The 21,503-nt window shown below is 39.5% G+C and overlaps 2 protein-coding genes across 2 annotated transcripts in view; both read right to left on the bottom strand.

Annotated features, from left to right (window-relative positions):
• Positions 1 to 374: 374 nt before the first annotated feature.
• On the bottom strand, positions 375 to 827 carry LOC102482134 (signal recognition particle 14 kDa protein). Its single transcript, XM_014584545.2, has one exon. The coding sequence runs from the start codon at positions 751 to 753 to the stop codon at positions 421 to 423; it is 333 nt and encodes a 110-aa protein (XP_014440031.1). The 5' UTR covers positions 754 to 827; the 3' UTR covers positions 375 to 420.
• A 6,051-nt stretch (positions 828 to 6,878) lies between these two features.
• ONECUT2 (one cut homeobox 2) overlaps positions 6,879 to 21,503 on the bottom strand; it is a gene marked incomplete at its 5' end in the record, with an annotated part of 64,441 nt that continues 49,816 nt past the window's right edge. Inside the window, 1 exon segment of the mRNA XM_006139911.3 lies at positions 6,879 to 21,491. Within this exon segment, the coding sequence (XP_006139973.2) occupies positions 21,205 to 21,491 (287 nt within the window).

Genomic DNA, 21,503 nt, shown 5'->3' with positions numbered 1-21,503 from the left:
TAGTTTTTATCATACTTAGCCTGTAGCCTAGTGGTTAAGGGAGCCAGATATGCATGGCTGACATCATTTGAATACCACCCTCGCATCTTGGAAAAACACGATGGATGCCTGAGCATACTTTCTCTCTCTCTCTCTCTCTTTGATCAATAGACAGGTTTATTGATACATTGCTCTTCAAAGACAGTTGAAACACTTTTAAACTATAGTCCAGAATATACAACCGTGTAGTATAGACCAACAGCCAGGTCTAAAATAAACTGGCTTCTTACCACAACTATCCTGTAAACAATGCCACTCCTCTCCAAAATGACTATAATCTCACATGAAAACAGTTACTGTAGGGTAACCAGAAACTTAGTTTTGTGGCCAAAAGAAAAATAGCAATCAAGTGGTTGGTGAAAGCAGGAAATTCAGTGCCCTTCACTGTGCTGCTTTGCTCTTCTTACTCTTGCTCTTTTCCTCCCTTTTCTTCAGCCCATCCATGTTAGCTGTCAATAGGTTTGAATATACCATCTGAAACTTATTCACCTCTTTAGAGCTCATCACAGTGTTGATCTTCTTTTTCCCATCAGTAGCTTTTAACAGACACTTGTTGTCTGAAGGCTCAAAGCCCTCCACAGTACCTTTCTTTCTAATGCGTTTAGTTTGATCATCATACTTTTTCAAGGTGACATACGCGCTGCTCAACAACCAGCGTTTCTGGAAGAGCCTGGTCAGCTCTGTAGGGAACTGCTCACTCTCCAGCAGCACCATCCCATCACCGCCGCTCCGGCTCCATCCTCTCCCGCTCTCTTGCCCTGCCTTTGGTGAGTGCCCATGCCCTTTGGCAAGTTTTTTTTTTTTTAAAGCTTTTATCATTTAACGATATTTTAGTCTTTTGCTATTTAAATAATCTCTTTTGGGAAATAGTTGGTCATTTGGATTTCTCTCTTCTCTCCTCCTCCTCAAGTTAGTGTCTGGTTTATAAAGAAGAGTTTAGAGTAGGAGGAGGCACATAAGTAGATTGATTAGATTCCCTAGGAAATAGACTCAGAAGTGCCAAAATCTACCTTCAGGAGGTCTATTGGAACATACTCTTGAAAGTAAACCCCTTTGAAAAGTGAGGAAAACATTTCCTGCAGTGTTGGGGGAAAACTAAACTCAGGGGAAATATATTAGGAAGACCTTTTGCCACAAATGAAACACATTCTCCAATTTAGCTCTACCAATAAAGCTGATTTTAAAAAAGACCATTTCATTTTAAAATCTTGCTTCTCAATTAGTTTTAAACTCAGAAGGGCAAGACAACAGTGTTACTGGTCTCGTGAAAACCCAGCCAAATGATAAAGGTGAAGATGATGATGACAATAACAATGAGAGTAATATTGAGACCATTGAAAGTGCCTGTGTTAAGAAATGTATTTGTAGCCACTGGTTCATACCTATACCATACTTTCTTTGTGATTTCAGTTTGGAAGTTCCTAGTATCTTTTTGAAAAATATTTTTTTGTTTAATTTTATTTATTATTATTATTATTTAAAATTTGACCAGAGAGAGACTGGGCAGGGGATAAGAAAGCAAGTCGTCAGGTCCAGGACTTGAACCAAGGTCCAGCCACATGAAAGTCTAGTCTCTTAACCACCATGCCACCTGCTGGCCCACTCCTAGACTCTTAAAAATTCGTTTTTATGGTCATTTGAGTACACAGTTAACACTGAACCTGTAGTTCTGTATTTTTCTGTGTGGCTCAGGAGTCCCAAATCATTGGTTATAAGCTCCATTGACTTTCTTGCACATGTCCTGGATAGAAGGTTACCCAATGGTGAAACCAAGACCTGGAGATATGAGCAAGTTCTGAGCAATCATAAACCACAGCATCCTAACTGCATGTATTTAGTGGAGATATTGAAATGGCATTTGAACCTTCACCTCTACCCATCTGAGCAGCTCAGCAATCAAGACTTCTTGTTGAAAGAACTCTCAAGGAGGAGTCCCAATTACTGTGAATACTAGTGCAAGCTCTGCCATTGAGTGAAGCTAACTCTGCACAACTGAGAGTTTATCCTGGAGACAGCCTGACTGGCCTGTGATCTCTAGTGAGTGACTTTATCTCTCTGAACACCAGCTTCTTTATCTACAGTGTGAAGCTAATCATAGTTCTTGCCTCAGAAGATAGTTGGGAGAATAGGATGAGATAACCATAAAAAGTGTTTATTGCAATGCATGGCACATAGTAAAAATCCATACGTGTAAGCTGCTGCTATTAGATGACTAAGTAGAAGATGGTTTAAGCTCTTAGTGCTTAATTATTTGATGAGAAAAATAATAATACCTGCACTAAAGATTGCTGGGGAAAACTAGATTAATGAATAAATAGAAAAGTATTTTTCAACATGCAAATGTAAAGCATCATTATAAAGGGCCTTCAAAAGTTCATGGAAAGCGCATATTATGAAAAAGTATAGATGGGTTTACAAAGATTTGCACCAAAATAAACTTAACTTCATTTTTTTAGGAGAGTTTTTTTTGTTTGTTTGTTTGCTTTTGTTTTCTTTTGCTATAGGGTGTACGCACTCACCACCACACCACCTGCTGGTCCCTGTTTTGTAGTCATTTCTAACACAGGATAAGGTTAAAGAAGAACTTTTGTTGCAATGATTGTGACTTCTTTTTACATAACTCAGCACAGTTTGGAGTTACTTGTGTGTCAGTTTGTTCAAGTTTTAATCTGGCAACAGCAAGGTGACCTAATCAAGAATGTACATCTGCTTGGGAGAGCTGGTGAGCAGGGTGGGGTCTCACTCAAGAATAGTGACTGAGAATGCTTCCATCATCCACATCTCGGTCAGTACAGAGGCTCTGCTAATTTCAAAGAATTATTTTATTTTATTATTATTGTCATCCAATTTGATGAGAGAGAAAGAGAGAGAGAGAGAAAGAGAGAGAGGAGAAAATGAGAAGGCAAGCCACCAGGTCCAGGTCCAAACCTTGAACCACAGTCATCCATGTGGGAGTCCTGAGCCTTAATCACCACACTACCTGCCATCCTGAGGCTCTACTAATTAGAATGCTGAATGCTAGAAGTGGGCATCAAGGATGAAAATAGTCATCTATTAATTATCATGTGAAGTGTTACAAATGGACTCTGGTGACTGAAAGAATGAAAGATATTTAAGATTGGTGGGTTGGAGAACCCATACCTTGCTCCCTTGCATGCATAGGGTATAAGACCAGTGAAACTGTTAACCAGCATCATTAGAGAATGCATGGGAGATTTGATTTCTAGAAGTTCCTGAGTGTTTAGGTCTCAGTCTAGGAAGATTGCCTGTTGTCTGATACTGCCCAAGGGCTAGTAAAGGCCTGCCCCTAGAATGATGCTAGGTTTATCTGGAATGTGATTACAACTCTCAGTAATAAGGAAACCTCTGACTTTATTGAACTTACACGGCAGGTGGTGTGCATAGTTCTGTGCTTGGTTTGCTAAAGAGAACATGCTAAATAAATGCCCATATGTGGTAGTATTTTATCTCAGGTTCACTTTGTTTAAAATCTGGCAGGGAGTCGTAGGGAAGTAGGGAACTCTTGCCCATCTCAAAACCTTTGAGTGCTAACTACCTAAAGGAACCAGTGTTGTGCAGGATGAAAATATTAGTTCATGGCAGATTTTAAAAATAGCCATTTAGGCCAGAACAAACAAGTTTATAAATTCTACTACTTGTTGTACTTTTATTGTCAAGGTTAATTGTTGAGTAATGGTTTATGACTCAGTATTCACAGGCAGGCATTGCCACAAGTTAAATAATATGACTCTTATTTCACTTGAGGAATACATGTTTAATAGAGTCGTGAGCTCAAATCCTGACTCCACTACTGGGTTTACCTGGGGAAAGTCATATAACCTCTGTGAGCCTCAGATTTCTCTTTTATAGCATAATAGCTATCTTTTTCTAAAAATAATTCATTTATTTAATTCCATTTGTTATTATTTTTTAATTTGACCAGAGAGAGACAGAGAAAGAGAAAGGGAAAGCAAGAAAGCAAGCACCAAGTCTAGTCAGCCATGTGGGAATCCAGTGCCTTTAATCACCACACCACCTGCCAGCCATGATAGCTGTCTTTAATAGTGTACATCCGTATATATCATGCTGCCTGACGCAATAACTTTGTGAATCAGGAAGGATAGCCATACATTTTGATGTTCTTATCTCCAATTTATACATGGGAAAACAAAGTTCAGAGAATTTAGGTGGCTTGCCCCAGAGCCATGCATACTAAGAGGTGAACCTACTATGTGAATTGAAATCTTCTGAATCAAATCCCTAGTTTCTCTCTCAAATCAGAGCTGGAATGATAAAGAGACGCATGATTTAGCCACCTCAGTATTAATAATCTGAAGACTATACTGTATATTTGGAGTTTCCTATCTGGGGGCAGAATATAATATACTGCCAAAAACCTGAATCACTTGGCCATGTACTGAACTATGCTCACTTGGGTTTAGCAATAAAAATGTAGTCCAGTATTTGAAATGAGAGAAGTCTTTTTGAGCCAGCCCACTTTTGACCAGCCCACTTTTCCATTATTCCCATTTCCTCTAAACTCTTGGTATGTTGTTTGTTTGTGCCATTTATTTGGAATATAGCCAATATGGCTCCACAGCTGGTGTGACTTGGTGGTATTGTTTTATCACTCCCGCCCAAGGAAGTATGACTTACAAAGCTCCAGGTCTCCAGGTGCAATACTCCATGACCCATCACTCTGTACCAACTCTGAGATCTGGCCCTGATTGTGAATTCTACCCACTTGGTCCACATGTGGTTGCCTCCCAACTTTTGTATTTTGGAAGGGGGCAAAATGGTCTCTGCTCTAACATATACATCTTATACTGTTGCTGTGCATACCAAGGAAGGATTCTGGAGGTGACAGCACAGTGGCTGTTTCCAAGTCTGGCTACCACTATCATTGTTCCAGAAATATTCGTGATCAGCAAACCATTGTGGACTGACCAAAGCTTCTTCATGGTTGATGGGTTTACAGGGATTTATTCCTGCTTTTAATTTTCCTTTATCAAATGACTCACCCCTTTACAAATAACTCCACTTAAAGAAGGAAGCATCCAGGAAGTAGTAAACACAAAAGAAGGGATTTTTCAAGGCTATGGCCAATAATTTAGGGCATTTTGACTAAGTGATACCTTATACCATCGAATGGTTTAAAAGGCTAGAAAAATGGCCTCTGTCAACAAGCTCCCAAAGCCAGGAAGTATTTTCCTGCAATGAGCTCAATTCAATCACATGAATGGTCCTCTTAGACTGTGACATTTTCCTTGTTTTGGCCTGATGGGGCTGAACATTCACAGCCTTGAAATGTGCCAGTTTTAGCCATTGTTTCACTTTCTGAGTAGCCAGGATGGGCCCAGAGAGGTGGGGGCCAGTGGAGGGGGAAGGAGTTTTGGCGATCATCTGGTTTAACCTTGGCATAGCTGGAAAAGTTTATGCTAGGCCCAATATAATGGTCTTGAAATGCGCCTGATAGCCCAGGTTTCCTCCACCAGGAAGGATTCCTTGGGGGCTAGGGCCTTTCCCAGGGCTGCCCACTGTCCTCACACATAGAAGGGGGTATGAGCAAGTGATCGCAGCCACAGAAGCTGAGGCTGGACGCTCTCTGCCAGTGTCTGAATCACTCTGGTTTATGGAACACCTGTTTCAGCTGTATCAAGTCAGCCCATGGGTGATACCTACCTCACAAGTTTAGAAGCCATAAGTTGTTTTTCATGAAGTGAGTCCAAGTTCTGCAGTGAAGGCATTTGGGAGAGTTGACACCATTAGAGTTGGGATTGTGGAAGAAAATATGGGCAAATAGTAAGCTTTGAAAAGTTTGCTGCACATTAGAACCTCTGGGAGAGATTTTAAAAAATGTGAATTGTGGTAGATTATGAAAAATGATCGTGATCTTTCACTCTCCTTTTGGCAATGGGGTTTTTGGTTTTCCCACCAAGAAGTAGAGTCTTGTCCCAGCGGCAGTGACACGGGCAGTAGGGTGCTGCTGTGCTATACTGGATCCATAAGGGGAGGCCTGTTTTTCTTGACTCTTCCATAAGGTGACAATAACGTGCTCCTCCTCTTTTGACTCATCATGTGTGACCTCATATGGGATCTGTACAAAGTTAAGGTAAGGATAGATTATCGCTAAACTTTCAATAAATAAAGAATAAGGTCACCTTTATGGGGCACTCTTTTTTTTTTAATAATAATTTTTTTTTTTTTTGGAGAGATTTTCACTGTAGGGAGCGTGCGCTCGCCAGACAGACAGAGAGAGACATAGAGACAGAAAGCGAGAAATCACCCCCCAGGGGGGATGGCCACGCCGCAATCCCTTCTCCTCCATTCTCCTCTCGGGATCTTGGGCACGCATGCACACGCGCCCGGCGTGAGTTTTAAGCCACCGGGTCCGGGACACGAACCGCAGTCGACTACGTGGGAGTCCAGTGACATAGCCATTACGCTAACTGCTGGTTCCCGATAATAATTTTCTTTAACTTTATTTATTTATTTTAATTTGACCAGAGAGGAATAGAGTGAGAGAGAAGGTGGGGGGAGTGAGAAAGCAGGCTGCCAGGTCCAGGACTTGAACTGCGGTCGGCCATGTAGGAGTCCAGTACCCTTAAGTCCCATGCCACCTGTTGACCTCAAAGCTTTTGTGATTTATAATGAGGGTGACAGATTTGTAGATCATGCAGTGTGCCTTGTCCCCTGTTAAAGATGAAAGTTGCAGTCTCACTAAGTAGAACAACTTTACTGTTCTTCATAAAACCAAAATGGAAAGCATTAGGAAGGTGGGTGCTTAAGAAGTCATTAGCAGGGTAGGTGAAAAGAGAAAGAAGGCAACTGAGCCATGGTCAATGAATTAAAGCAGTTTATTTGACATTAATTGCAGAATTTACAGCACTACCATTTAATGATAGGAATAAAAATAGAAAGAATCCAGTGTAAGCAATGCCACAGACAAAACATCGGGGTGGGAAATGAGCAAAACTGAAAATGCAATTAACATTCAAAGAAATCTTCCAAAGAACTGGGAGCTTATCAAGGGGTGAGCATCTCCTCGATAATGAAGTGTGATCCTCATCCCCGCCAGGATTTTAGGGCAGCCATCAACCATTTATACCCTGTTGACCACCCCTGGAAAATCTTTCAGCACAGTCTGACTCAATAAGTCAAAGAAGGGGCAAAATCTGGGTTCTAATATGTTTTGGAAATAGAACTCAGGGTGAAAAGAAAGTCAGAATGTGGATTCATGTGTGGGTGTTCTTTTCAAGACAAAAAGGAGCGCACATCTTAAGGGTGCGTTTTCCTGATTTTAAACATGAGCGGTGATGTCAAAGTCATTGGAGATACTATCTGTAAAAGGAAACAGAACAAGAGGCGCACCTGCCACTCTCTGAGCTCTTGTCCTCTTGGAATCTGGATGGAACCTATTGCATTTCTACTAGAGGGGTGTGTTCTGAAATAGCCAACCAGAAGGCAAGTGGCAGAACACGGTGTTTCACAGGGAGGCTCACATTCTTCTGCCTTGTTCCTATGGTCTAATGGTTCTCCTCCATTTTAAAACTTTAAACAGAGCTGGGGCCAATTTTTCTCTTTTTAACCTTCTCTACCCTTCACTCATTATAGTCACTTCTAAATACCCTAACTCAACAAACAGGTTAGAAGAAAGAATTCAAGTTGTGCAGGCCAGCATGTGAAATTGAAAGGTGTTTTTAAATACCAAAAAGAAATGCATCTGAGGCCAGGGCCCACCATGAGAAAATAGCCAAGACTGATTTGGATCCTGATATCACAAAGGGATGAAAGAAAGGACATTGGAACTTGCTTTCACTCACTTTGGTGGGAGGATTCACTGACCAAGAACGAATCTACAGTGTTTGTGTTAGTTAAGTATTAATATGGGTGGAAATATTTGAATAGGAAGAAGGATGAAAAATATTGTCTGGGTTCTTCCTGTGTACCCTTGTCAAACACCTTCTTTGAGAAAAGCAAAAACTGAAAAAGAGAACTAACTGAAATATTGGTTAATCCTGAATTACCTTTGTTTATAAAATTCTTTGGCATCCCAGACCTGGAGAGGAAAGACTGAACTGCTCTTAGATTGAGAGAAAAAGATTTGGCAATTGAATATATGGATGAAAAGAAAAACAAACACCACAATTATGCTTGTACCACCTCAGTCTATGCCTCCCAACTTCTTTATTTGTCTGTGGGAAACTTGTGTTCCTGGTTCAGAAATTTCAATAGGGTAGGTATTTTACCACCTTTTATGATAAGAAGTTTGGTGGCACCATTTGGTTTTGTTAATATTAAACATCATAGTAAAGAAAGAAAATAATATTCTACATTCAAGGCAGTATCTGCTAATGGTATGACTCCCAACCCAATAGCTGAATAGTCTTTGGATACTTAACCTTTCTTCCCAAGTAGGAGGTTCCTTGTCATAATCTGAAAAAAAGCTCTCCTAGACTGTAAGTCAAATGGCAAACTGAGCCATACTAAGGAATATGGGGAAAATCTCCAAATTATGCAAGTTTTTGAACAGGACTTTCAAACAGAAATAAAGTAGGCATTGATAGGCCAGGTTCTCAGTTTGGTCTGTCCCCCAAGGAAGCATGGGCAATGGGCTTGGCCCCGTGAGATGGAACAAGGCACAGAAAGATAGTGGGGTCTCCTATTTCCTCTTGTATTTTTCTGGATCAAAGAATTGGGGCTAGCTAAAATACAACTTGGGAACGAAGCAATGCAGACTCCATCCCATATCTTTCTTTATTCTTCAAAGAATCATCTTCCAAAGTCAGAGGGAAAATAGCTAAATGGGATGGGTGGCAAGGGGCTTCTGGTTTGGATTGAGGGGCCCTTTGCAACAGTCAGGATGGAGGAAGATGCCTCAGTGAAAGTCCAGGTAAAGCCGACTACAAGATATGAGTCACAATAGCCTTGCTTAGGCAAAGCCCAGCCTGGGGAAAGGTGAATACCTGATGGGTTACAGAAGATTCAAGGTTGCTATTTTTCTCTTCCTGGCCTTTTCTGTGAGTTGTGGTCTGTCTTTATGCCAGCATGTGCTCAAGATCAAGGGATCTCAGAGAACTGTTGGAGTCCAGAGAGAGTGAGGATAGAGAGTTTTGGCCCAGCTCTCCTTAAAGCTAACAGATACGAAGAGTTCTTCCTAATCTCCACCTACCTTCTAGTGCATGACCCCTCCTTCCGCAGGCCTGGCCAGGCCAACATTCCCCCATGATGGCAGGAGAGAAACCCAGGTCAAGCTGAGGTAACACCATAGTTCTGTGTCTCCGAGGAAAAGGACATCCACTGGCACAACACATTGAGTAAAAACCCTTTAATAACAAAATACATTCACGATGTAGCTACTTCAGTTGTGTGGAAAACTCAGCTTACACTTGATTCAACATATCACTTTCCACAAAGTTGAAAAAAAAAGACATAAAATGGCATAACAAAACATAGCTTGACTTTCATCAAATAAATCTTGACAAACCCTAGTGAGCCAGACCCATGCATTGCCTATAATAACAAGGGCTGCGCATGCTCATGTCTGACACCCCTCTGTTTTCTTTGGATCGAAAATACATTTGAACTTTGTAGACACTACAATATCTGCATCAAGAGTAGAGGTTTGTAGGTTCGTGAGTGTGAGGAAAACTTTACTGAAACAAATATCGATTTTATTGCAGAAGAACATATAAAGCTTTCTGGAAGATTAAACACTATTACAATCATCAACTGTCTTACAAAAGCCAATTTAAAAATTCTTGTATCCATTCCCATCTTTGGCAGATTAACACAGGGAAAAATAAGACTATATTACAAAGCTTTCATTATCACAATCTACTTTATAATGCCAAATAAAAATATGTTTCTTTGTATTGTTAATGAAAGCTTATTCCCAATAGATTCTCATTGACAGATAACATGAATGCTCTACTGTTGGTGATTTCCAAAAGTAGGCAGATGCTGTTTTTCCACCATTGTTTCCTAAGCTGCACTCTCTTATGCAAAATCAAGTGTGCTTGGCAGTGGATTTGGCTTTATGTCAAGCATACTGACTGGGAAATAGGTATGAAACTTGAGAATGGGTCTCAGAATCCAAATGTAAGAATGAACAAGTTTGCCCAATCCTCTGTAACTGAAAAACATGTTTTGAGATATAGAGACCTCAGATAATCGGGTGATTTATAGCAAGAAGCTTTTCCTTAACTGCATTTCAAAACTTCTTTTTTACTTCCCTTTAGAAGACATACGTGACATTGTGGGGTAGGTAAAAAGTTAAGAGTCAACTCTGACTTCAGGGAGGAAGAACCATGAAAGAGCTGCACAGGTGAAGTTTTGGAGCACAGCCACATGTGCCTGAATCTTTGGAATAGTTGGTGGAGATGTCCAGGAGAGTGGACCAAAAAGCAAGAGAAGAATTATCGATACTGATGCCATTTGAGTTTCTACTGGGAACTGACCTGATAATAAAAATACTCAGAGAAACCACACACAGTCGAACATAGCCATTCCCAAGCAGAGATCCAAGAAGGCCGGAACACATGAATTAGCATCTCCATAAACATGGCCAGTTAGATCTGAGGTCATAAACATAAAGCCAAAATAACTTCTGTGAGTGGGAATTCAGATACAAAGGTGAGGTGTTTTTCAATGCTCATTTTCAAACCCTTCTTGGATACGGTGATATATCTGGGTTATGAGGATCCCAGTTTGTGGAATGCAAGTTGGCTAACTCAAACTTGGAATGACCTTTCTCATCACAAAATTTGAACCCAATTCAATCTGACTCATTTTGAAATTCCAATATAAAGGTATTTTTGAGGTGAGACAGACATCTTCCAATAAAACCAATATTACCACTGTCTGAGGCTGAACTGTGTACATTTTCACAGTTTAATGTATACACAACTGTTCCACAACTGCTAACAAACGATAGGCGCCCATGCATAAATAAAGTCCATTGAACCAATGGGGAAGATCTAGTTCAAAATGAAAAATGTTGCTATTAAGAACCACAATGCATCACACTGCTAAAGTTTTAGCCTCATGCATAAAATTAGAGCACTGATTGGCAGTTGCTAATTATAATACTACACTGTTAACACAGAACAATTAATTGTTCAGACCAAGTAGCACGAATGTAGAAAATAATTATTTTTTTAAACAGAGCAAATGAACACAGATTGTTTCTTCAGCAAAATATGAAACTGTAAACTTTGGGCTCATTCTGCAACTTTCCCCAATCCAGAATAAATAAAATCCAAAGGGGAAAAAAAAAGAACATACATTTTTTTAAGCGCACCTTTTCGTCTATTACAAAAGCACAACCTAAAACGTATAAAGCTTTTTTTTCTTTTTTTCTTTTTTTTAAGTCACAGTTACCAAAAGAAACAGTGAATAATTTATTACATACGCTATAATAACATTACTCTAAACACTATTATCTATGAGGTATATCTGAGAAAATTCGGTAAGGAATTGCGCGGTCTGCATTGCCAACATGCCCAGGTTCATATTAAAGCTTTGGAACCGTGAAGAACTAGAAAAGGGGGAAGAATGAGGGAGGCAGAAGGAGACATAGAGAAAGAACCTTTGGTATTAGTACAAATCTTGTTCTTTGCAGGGTTGCATTGCAAAGCACCACAGTACAATAAGCCCACCAATTGACTGTATGGAGGCCCAGTTGAAGCTGAGGTATTCACAGGAAGGATTAAACAAAGCACAGAGAGGTCCAGACTGGCTAAATCGTTGCTTTGGTTCAAGCAAGGCACTCGTCCCGTGGTTATGTCACACTTTGCAAGTGAAGCATGAGGCTGAGGGGATTGCGGAGGAAGGGGCTGCCAGTTGGGATGTTTTCTGTGTTCAGCTGCCATCTAGGCTTTCTCTTGTAGAGGACTTGGGGAAGGAAGGCCAGGGAAGGGGAGGTTTGCTTAGAGGGGAGCACATCGCTGCTCTGCTCGGTGAATTAGATCATCTTTGTTGTGTCTCCCAGGTGTTCTGAGAATTCTATTTCTCATAGGAATTTGGGGAGAAAAAAACAAAGCAATTTGCTGGTTGGAAGAAGGCCTTGCAGGTTTGCCTTGTATAGGGAGAAAAGAGTGAACTTTGAGCTTGTTTGGACAGGCATGAACTTTTGCATGTGTCAGGATGGTGTTTGGAAACTTTCCTACAGTGTGTCGGGCTGTCTGCTAAATTCCTGTGCTAGCTGTGCTCTGTTGTTGCACAGAACTGGGTTGACTGGCCTTTTCCTTTCTTATCATCTTGGTCTAAACAGCCTCTTAGAAAAGCTCAAAGAGAACTAGATTAGTAAACTGCTCAATAAGGAGCTATCTGGACTAGAAGTGGATTGTTGTATGTATCTAAAACCCATTTGGTCAAAAGCTGAGAAAGGTTCATTGGCTAATGTTTAAATCACTTTGAGGAATGAATATTAACGGTGATTTAATCATTTAATGGAATCAAAATAAGCTTAAAGAAGACAAATTAATTTCATGAGTAAGAAGGAAAGAAGCAATCAATTTTAAGTAACCATTCTTAAACTGGCATACCCCTTCTTCTGAAATTTTGGGGTCATTTTTTATTTATAATGAATAATCCTCTCCCATCAAATGAGGTAAGGCATAAACATCTCTCATAAATATAAAGCTGGGTTAGAAATGAAATGTAAACACTTGTAAGTGAAAAGGAAAAAACTGAACAGCTTAATGGCATAGGATCAAATTCCCTTTCTTGACACATACTGACTTTAAAATATCCATAATAATTAGACTCAACAGGCCAAGAATGAACTTTCTCCTCCCACTGAATTAAAGGCTTATTTATACAACCCTTGATAATGGGGAGGAGCAAAGGCAATCACTCTGTTTGGATCAATATGTACCTCCCAGGGCAAAACCCCCTGTTTGAGTCCTACTATTTCAAGGCTGGTCACCTCTATTAAAAGCAACTCATCATTTGTGACTACTGTGTTGAGATACCATCTAGATAGGCACTGAAAATGCCTGTGATTATTTTTATAGGATGAAAATATAAGTGGTAAGCCCCAGTCCCCGCTCATTTTCAGTGTGTGACCAACCCCTACAGAGATGGCACTGCACAGGGGCAGAGCTCAGGGGCAAAGCTCAGGGGCAGAACTCAGGGTCAGGAGCCAGGGGACGTGTGTGGGTTTTGTTTCTAGACAGGTATTTAACTTGCATAACTATTTCACTCCTCCAGGCCTCGAGGATAGGACCAAATGATTCCTAAGTTTCCTTCAAGCTCTACTATTCAATGGCTAGTGTTTCTATGGTCCTGTATTTGGAAATCTTTATGGTGATAGCTCCAAAGCAGGGACAGAGGTCATGGCTAGGACTGAAGACCCATCCAACCAGTCTTCTTCCCCAATTTGGAATCAGAATTGAAGGAATCCAATTCGAGCAGCATCCAAACTTGAATCCTGAACATGTTAAGGGGACAACAAACAAGTGAAAGAAACACAGAAAATATCCCTTTCCAAATTAGCAGCCACCGTCGCATAGATAATTATTTCTTTGGGGTATCTGAGCTGTGGCTGTACATACCATGTCAGAGAGAATAGTTCAAATTATAAAAGAGCACGAGCAAAATGCAGACCGCACAGAGAAAGAAATCTTTGGTATCTTTGGTGTCATCAACACGATTAAAATTACAAATGGAAAAAGTCAGTGAGGTAGCCTTCTTTGGTTCTCACTAGAAATAGAAAGTTTTTCCTTTTTTTCTTTTTTCTGCTTTTTTTTTTTTCCTTTTTTGTTTTGTTGCTTTACACACACACACAGTTCATTCTTGGAAGCAGCTAGTGTAAGGGTTTCTCTCTTTTTGCTTATGCTTTTTATTATTTATTTATTTTTCCAGTTTCTGTATAGAAGCCCCGAATCCAGGCTGGTGAAGCAGGTCTCAGCTTACATTTTCTGAATGCACAGGTTCAGGTTGAACAGTCATTGCTTGTCCACAAAATTTGCTCTGTTGTTCTGACAGCAAACACACTGTTGTTTTAAATAAAAAATATAAACTATACAGTGCACCTTTCACAGATGCTGAATAAGTTAAATAAATAAGTTACAATAGGAAGGCTCTGAGGGCCCCAATAATTAAGAGGTGAAGTTCGCCTGGTACCAGGTGGGGCTGCGAACTTAAATTAAATAATTTAATAATTGTTACTTAAACTATTTAAGAAGTTAATTCAAGAAGGAAAAATACCCCGAATTATTTTTCTTTGTAACTTGTATTTCTTCCCTGTCTGTAACAGAATTTCACTGCTTCATAAAGCAAACTAAACTTCGAGAGTATTCTAAATAGGATTTTGCATCTCTGATGCACCATTGGTCTAAATTTTGATAAATAAGTACTAGGAGTAAAGTCAAACTAAAGAAGATTAATTAAATAATTACCCAAATCCTATACACTTGCATACTAGAAACTAATGTATATAAATTAATTACATGAAGGGTACTTAACTTGTTGGGTCATAACCCGAAGAGATATGATTTAAAAAAAAATTTTGTCTGGAGGGGGGGTCTTCATTTTTCGAATGACAAACTGTATAACCTTTTTCAATAGTCTCAATAAAAATAAACAAGGAAACAATAACTTCTAAAGCTTTCTTGTGTTAAAGATCATTTAAATGAGACAAGCATGAAAAAAAATCACCACTCCCCCTAGCTAGCACAGCCTCTGCAGGACCTTGTCACCATCATCCCAACCCTGAAAAACCAGAGCCCACTTTCATTCATCCCATTGGTTTGCACTTGACTTTGCTATTTTCCTTTCTTTTTCTTTTTTTCTTTTTTTAAAAATTTTTAAAAAATCCTTTTTCAGGTCTTTGGATTTAGCTTTAGTTATGAGAGATCCAGATTAAAGCTATTCAACCGAAGTTATCAAGCATAGGTGTCATTCTAACAGATGATTAAAGAATATCCATGATTTCTGAAAGTTGAGTTTATCTTGGGTGTGCCCAAATGAACATAATTCCAAGCTTACACAATGAAAATGCTGGAAAAAAATTTTTTTTTTCTGCACTTTGGTTTTCAGTGTTACAATAAATAATGAAAACAATGTACATTGTAGAAGTACCACATACATGTTAAACGATGATTTAAAATTTATTTATTGTAACAGATTACAGTATGTGTGTACTAGACATATGTATACATGTGTACACAGTCTAGACACGTATAGGTAATGTATGTTATATCTATGAGAATACATGTCAAAATATGTATCTAAATCTGCATACATCCAAGCAAACAGACCGTGTAAGCCTTAGGCAGACTTATCTACTAAAGTTTATGCTATGAGAAAAGCTAGTTGCTAAAATGGAGTAGAGTGGAAGACTTCCATGGAATGAACAAACCTGTAGCAATGGGTTTTTTATACACATTTTCCCTACTAAAAAGGTTTTAGCTGGTTAATTTCAATCAACCAAGCTCAAAAATCTATAGGGAAAGCCTGGGCTCTAGTTTTAACTTACCTCAGACTGCCAGAATCATTTTGGTATCTGAGACAATGAGTCTTTAACATCACACAATAGCCCATCAGCCTCAATTATGTTTTGTATTCTACCTATATGAGATCCTATATTATTTTAATAAGTATTTTGTATTTTATAAAGTTTTCTGGGGCTTTATAAAACAAACCCTCTCCACATTCCCTACCTTGGAAAGAAACAAATCATTGATAGAAAATAGACACTGGGACATCCATATGTAAAGACAACATTATCTTATGACATCGTACAACACGCTGGGGTTCCATTCTTCCTTTAGTAAGGACTTTCTGTGGTCTGATTTCAAAATTAGCACCTCCTGTTGTTCCAGTGGTGACTTCGTCTTAGCTAAAGGTACAAAATTATTAAGCTATCCAGTTTTGCAGATATGTATTAGAAAGCTAGAAGTAGACCAGCTCCATCCCTTCTTCTTTCTTCCTCTCCCATTACCTACCCACTCTTCCTGGTTTAGCTACCAAGTCTGAATCACACAGCATCAGCAGCAACAACAAAAAGGCAGCTCTGATCTATTTCAAACGGAAGAGTTATCATCCAAGTACTTGGTCTGGGCCTTGTGGTCAACCTTGCTCTCGTATCTCATCTCTTTCTCTCCAGTTTTTAATAGGGTGCATTATTTCACAATACTGAAACCCAGCCCGTTTTTAGATTTTAAAAAATTTCACTCTACAACATCCTGAAAATCTGAGTTCACTACAAAGACATACTGTCATAACACTTTGGTAACGATCATCAAACCAGTTCTATAATTCTACCTCCATTTTCAAAAGCAGGAAAGTTTCTCCTTGTACTAGTGATTTAAAAAATAAATAAATAAACAAAATGTTTATATTTAATTAATTGACACTAATAGGTTAATGCCCAGCATAGCAAGGTAAACTGGTTGATAATTTAAAAAACTTATATTTGGCTTTGAAATGTATCATTTGACTTAAGAAATGCACATGTGTGTGTGCCTACATGGCTATCAGATTTACCTTCCTAATTATAATTTCACTTTAGCTCGTAATGAAAATTAGTTTGGATTTCCTAAGCTCACAATTACAAAGAGCTGTGGGAAGAAAGGAGCTAAGAGACAACTGTGGTTCCTCCAGATCAAGTGGAGTCCTCTAACTCAGTCAAGCCTGGACCTTTACGTGATACAACCCAAACACTCATTAACACTTTGGAAGAGCTTTTAAATATTGGTGTTGAGTTTTTATGGTTGCTAATGTTTTCTTTTTAAAAAGAAAACTGAATTGCCTTTTATTTTTCATTTCCTGGAATGAAAGAAGTATGTCCCCAGCACGAAAATCACATTTAAAAAAATAAATAAATAAAGTGAATCTATTTATGGAAAGGAATAAAGAAAAATATATTTCTACCCCATAGCCGTGACCATTTAATTTCAGTTGCCTCCAGAAAGTGAAATCTCATTGATAACTGTTCCTTCACACTGTCCTTTTTGTTGCTGATGGCTGAGGCATGCCTGGAATTTCTCTCGGACTGAGAAAATGGATCTTAAACTATAACCAAGTTCAAATTGCTATTTTCTCTGAGAGTATTAACTTATAATAACTTTAAAAATTCTTGAGAAAACTCACTGGGTTAAATTCTATTACCTTTCAATATAGCAAGCTTTTACTTTCAGATTTCTAATACATTGAAATTCAGTAGGGCTTAAAATTTTGATACATAAATGTATAGTTACACATATGTATTTATGTATGTATGTAAATATATATATATATATATTTTAAAGCAAGCACTTTCCTTTAGCATAACATTATCTTATATGAGACATTTACTAAAAGTCCTTGGAGGGAAATTTTTGCCTTTTTCAATATTATGACATCTTCCTCTGGTCACTAGAGGACCAGCTGGTTTGACCAGTGTTGAAATGCAGGCCACAAAAGCAGCCTCCTTTGGTCTAGACATCTTCAGAGAATGCCAAAGACCCAAATACTGAGATTTGTGTGTCAAAGAATCAGTAACCACACTAAGCAGGCTCAGTTCCTCAACCTAACCTCGAGAAAAACAACTAGTTTTATTGGTCAGAAGTCACAAAGACTCATTTAGAAATACCCAGGTTGAAATTCATCTTTGTCAACTCATATGGGAACAATCCCCTACATTCCTTAGTCCTTAGAGAAAGAATCATGAGCAAGGGACAAATGGACATGTAGGAAGAGTCTAGGAATAAACCCCCAAAGAATTAAGAAAATCAAGAAGGGCTGTGTTCTCTCACAGCTCCATGCTGCAAAGGGAGACTTGCATCCTAAGAACGGGGAGGTGGCACACATGGAGCTCTCCAGGGGCAAGACTCTAGGGCTCTCCCACAAACCTGCTTTATATTTTCTGTCCAAGATCAAGGTCCCCAACATCACCACCACTGCCCCGCCCCAGTGCCTGCTGTGGTTGTATGTAGGCTTGGCAATACAAATTGGTAATTACTATCCTGAGGAAACCTGATCAACCCATTGCAACAGGAGCTGGACTTCCCTTACAAGATGTCCACTGGTGGATCTATTCACTGAGTGGGACCTGAAATACCTTCATGGACAGGGCAGCTCCTGGAGAACAGATTTCTGAGCTGGCCTCATGTCCCCTTACTGGTGGAAATGACCACTGAGCCTTCCCAGGAGTTACAGAAGATGAGCCCACCATTCTGGGCTGGGTCTGACGGATGTACCTTCCTCACCACCTTGACCATGGTTGAGGTATAGCATAGAGATGACTCCAAATACAGATAAAACTCATTTACACCATGGGTCCATTTATCAACAGGTTAAATGTTGAAATGCTTGAACTTGATCTTAAACCTTTCCCAGAAATTTTCATAGAAATCTTAATACCCTATATCATCCGCAGTGGCAAATGAACTCAGGAATGACATGAGAAATGAGAAGAATTCTGCATTGAATACTTGACCAATGAAGCACTTGACAAAAACAAGACATGAATTTGGACAGCAATAATTTTGGGTTATCACCAATGTCAAGTTGATCTATATATGTATTCATATATTATATATATCTTTCTTTAGAAATGCAACTTTCACAGCTGATTTTTAAAAAGCTAATAGAAAAGTAGAAACTGGTCATTATTTTTACATGTTTCCCCCCTCCCCACCCCAAATGAAGCCCTGTTAGGATGTAGCAATCACATGAAGACGAGGCTGTAAATTCCCCTATAAACTCTTTGGTTCTGTGGCTTGGGAGAGGATGTGTTGCCAAGACCCCTACCCCTGACCCTCACTCCCCTTCCCTCCCCTGATGATGAGACTCTGAACATATAAGGGACCAAGTCTAAGGGTTAAGCAAAGAACATTCAAGTGACAGTATCATTCCCCACACTGCTGAGCAGAGAGAAAAGAATCATTCAGTATCCCAACATCTAAAACTTAGACTCTGTGGAACCTTTTGAGAGATTCCATGGTGGGGTAAAAAGCCATAAAACAAAATTAAAGGGAAACAATAAAATCAAATAAATGACCCTTTCCTTTTGTTGCTCAGAGAAACAAAATTGATTACCTTTATACAGATCAATGGCGCTATTAGTATTTTAGCCAGGCAAGAGGAGATAATGAACTGAAACAAAACATGTGAGAAATCCTCATCTTTGGTATTGTAGCTGTTGAGGTTTCTGTTGCTCTGTTCCGTGTTCTTTTGAAAAACTGCATAGGCACAAATTAAAGACAATCTTCAACTTTAAGATTACCGCGTGAGTTGGCAAATGAAGCAGCAGCCACGGAGGCTCTTCTTTATTTCTGTTCTTGTCTCAACCCTTTCTTTAAAATCTGCTTCCAAAATAATGTCCCAAGAGGTCTGTCTGAACACAGTGTGTCTCGCTGTTTTTGGATTTTTATTTTCTCTTCTGGCGTGCTTCCTTCTTGGTGGTGGTGATTTCCACTGATTTACGGATTTATTTATTTATTTTAATGGGACAGTTGTTGGTTGTAGAAGTAGGTGCAGAAAAAGTTTCTTTGGTTTCGATTAAGTAATTCATAAAAAAGTCAGTCTCAAGTGTCTGTAAAGAATCATTGCAGCGTTTGGCTTGCTTTGAACACGCCCACGGTGCCCAGCTGGGGCCATTCACTGGTAAATATGCACATTGTGACCTTCACAATCTCCCTGTCCTCTTGCTCTGGGAAGGTGACAGCCAGAAACCAGGGCTGGCATGGTAAAGCCACTCCCTGGGTGGCGTGGCGAACGTCCTTGGCGTAGCTGGTTTGCTCAGCCCGATGGTGAGCCAAATGCAAGAGCTGAATGCCATTTGGAGTTGCAGAGGTTTTCTGATTTCTAAAAGTAATCACAGTATTTTTAGGCTAGAAAATGGCAAGTAATAAATGTCTTTGGTTTGCAGTATTCTGCTTCTTTGGTGTGCTGTGTTTTCTCCAGATTTATTCAGCTGTTTTGCAAGGATGATTCAACAATGGAAGAGATTTAGGACTAGATGGCGTATGAGTAACGTGTATGGTGGTTTGATTGATTCTTTTCCTTGCTAGAAAACACTGAAAACATCCTTACTTATGGGATGGATGAGAGAATAACCCAAATCAAAAAGAGTGAGAATAAGTTACATGATAATCACAACGCACAATAGGAGGAACCAGATGACTGGTAAACCAAAAAGGATATATTAATGATCTAAAAGAATCTAGATCTTTTAAAATGCTGCATTTGCTCCATGTACCGTAACAGTTAAATTGGCCTCCTGAGTGTGCGTCTGCATTATGTACAAACAGAATTTGTAGCAAACTGCAAAATGTGCTTGAAGCCATATTCCCAACGATTTCCCTAATGACTTCATAACAGGCGTCTTGAAAATCCAGATGCAGTGGTTCCAGAACCTTCCTTATTTCTGTTTATCTTCGTTGTGCTTGATACTTTGAGCTCAAGTGAACTGATTTGGTTTTTGACGGATCCAAGACCACATGATATTTCCAGGAGGTAAAAAAAGAAAAAAAAATTGTAAACTGGATCAACTTAAATCTTCCTAAACCATTTAATGAAAAGATGCCTGAGTTGGAAAAACAGGTCCTTGGATTTTTTTTTAAACTTCCATATTTAAAACTTGTGCTCAGTAATTACCATTCTGATGTTTTTTTGTGTTATGGCTGTGAACTTTGGTGTACTGTGGTATAATGAGGCTAAGCACTTGGAAAGCAAATGAGGTCATTCTTGTGGCTGGATTCTTCTCTTGTTGTAGCATCATGGAAGCCTAAACTCAGAGTCCTTACACAGGCCAAATTCACACTGTTACTTGTGGGAACTCTGACTGCAAGAGGTTGACAGGACCTGAAGTGGGACTGCTGACTCTTGAAGCAATCCTGAACTTGGTTGACACCATAATGGAATGAACTCACTCCAAGAAGGCCCCATTTGGGTTTCTGGGATGCTTAGCATGCTCAGAGAACAGTGTCTGGTTCAAAGAGATTAATTTTCAGCTTGCACTTGGAATCTATAGCCATTAAAAACAAACAAATGAAAAGAACACCTGGCCTATGATTACAGCTAGAATAGAAGTTTCTTTTCAAGAGAATTGTGCTTTCAAATCACCAGTGAAGGGCCCCAGCTAAGAATCCGGTGTATTTTTCCTTTGTGTTTTCTTTTGGTGTCTGTTGTCCTTGTGTGGAGGTGACTTGTGCCCAAGTGAGAGTCCTCCCATCATGCTTTGGTACAAGTGCTGGAGGTGGACGAGGAGCCCCCCGTGCTCAGATCGTCTTGCCACTTCTCCAGGCTGCGGCGCCGGGCGTTCATGAAGAAGTTGCTGACGGTTGTGAGCTCCAGGCCCAGCTGCTGGGAAATGGTGATCTGCATCTCCTTGGACGGGCGTTTGTTCTCCTTGAAGATGGCAAAGAGTGTTCGGCGTTGGAGGTCGGTGAACACCAAGCGGGATTTCTTCTGGGAATTGTTCCTGTCTTTGTTTGGTTCTTGCTCTTTGCGTTTGCACGCTTGAAGGGAAA

Source organism: Tupaia chinensis, unplaced genomic scaffold, assembly GCF_000334495.1.
Source record: "Tupaia chinensis unplaced genomic scaffold, TupChi_1.0 Scaffold000012_1, whole genome shotgun sequence".
Classification (NCBI taxonomy): domain Eukaryota; kingdom Metazoa; phylum Chordata; class Mammalia; order Scandentia; family Tupaiidae; genus Tupaia; species Tupaia belangeri.
Note: the sequence above shows the minus strand (reverse complement) of the source record. Positions and strands in the feature narration are given on the sequence as shown.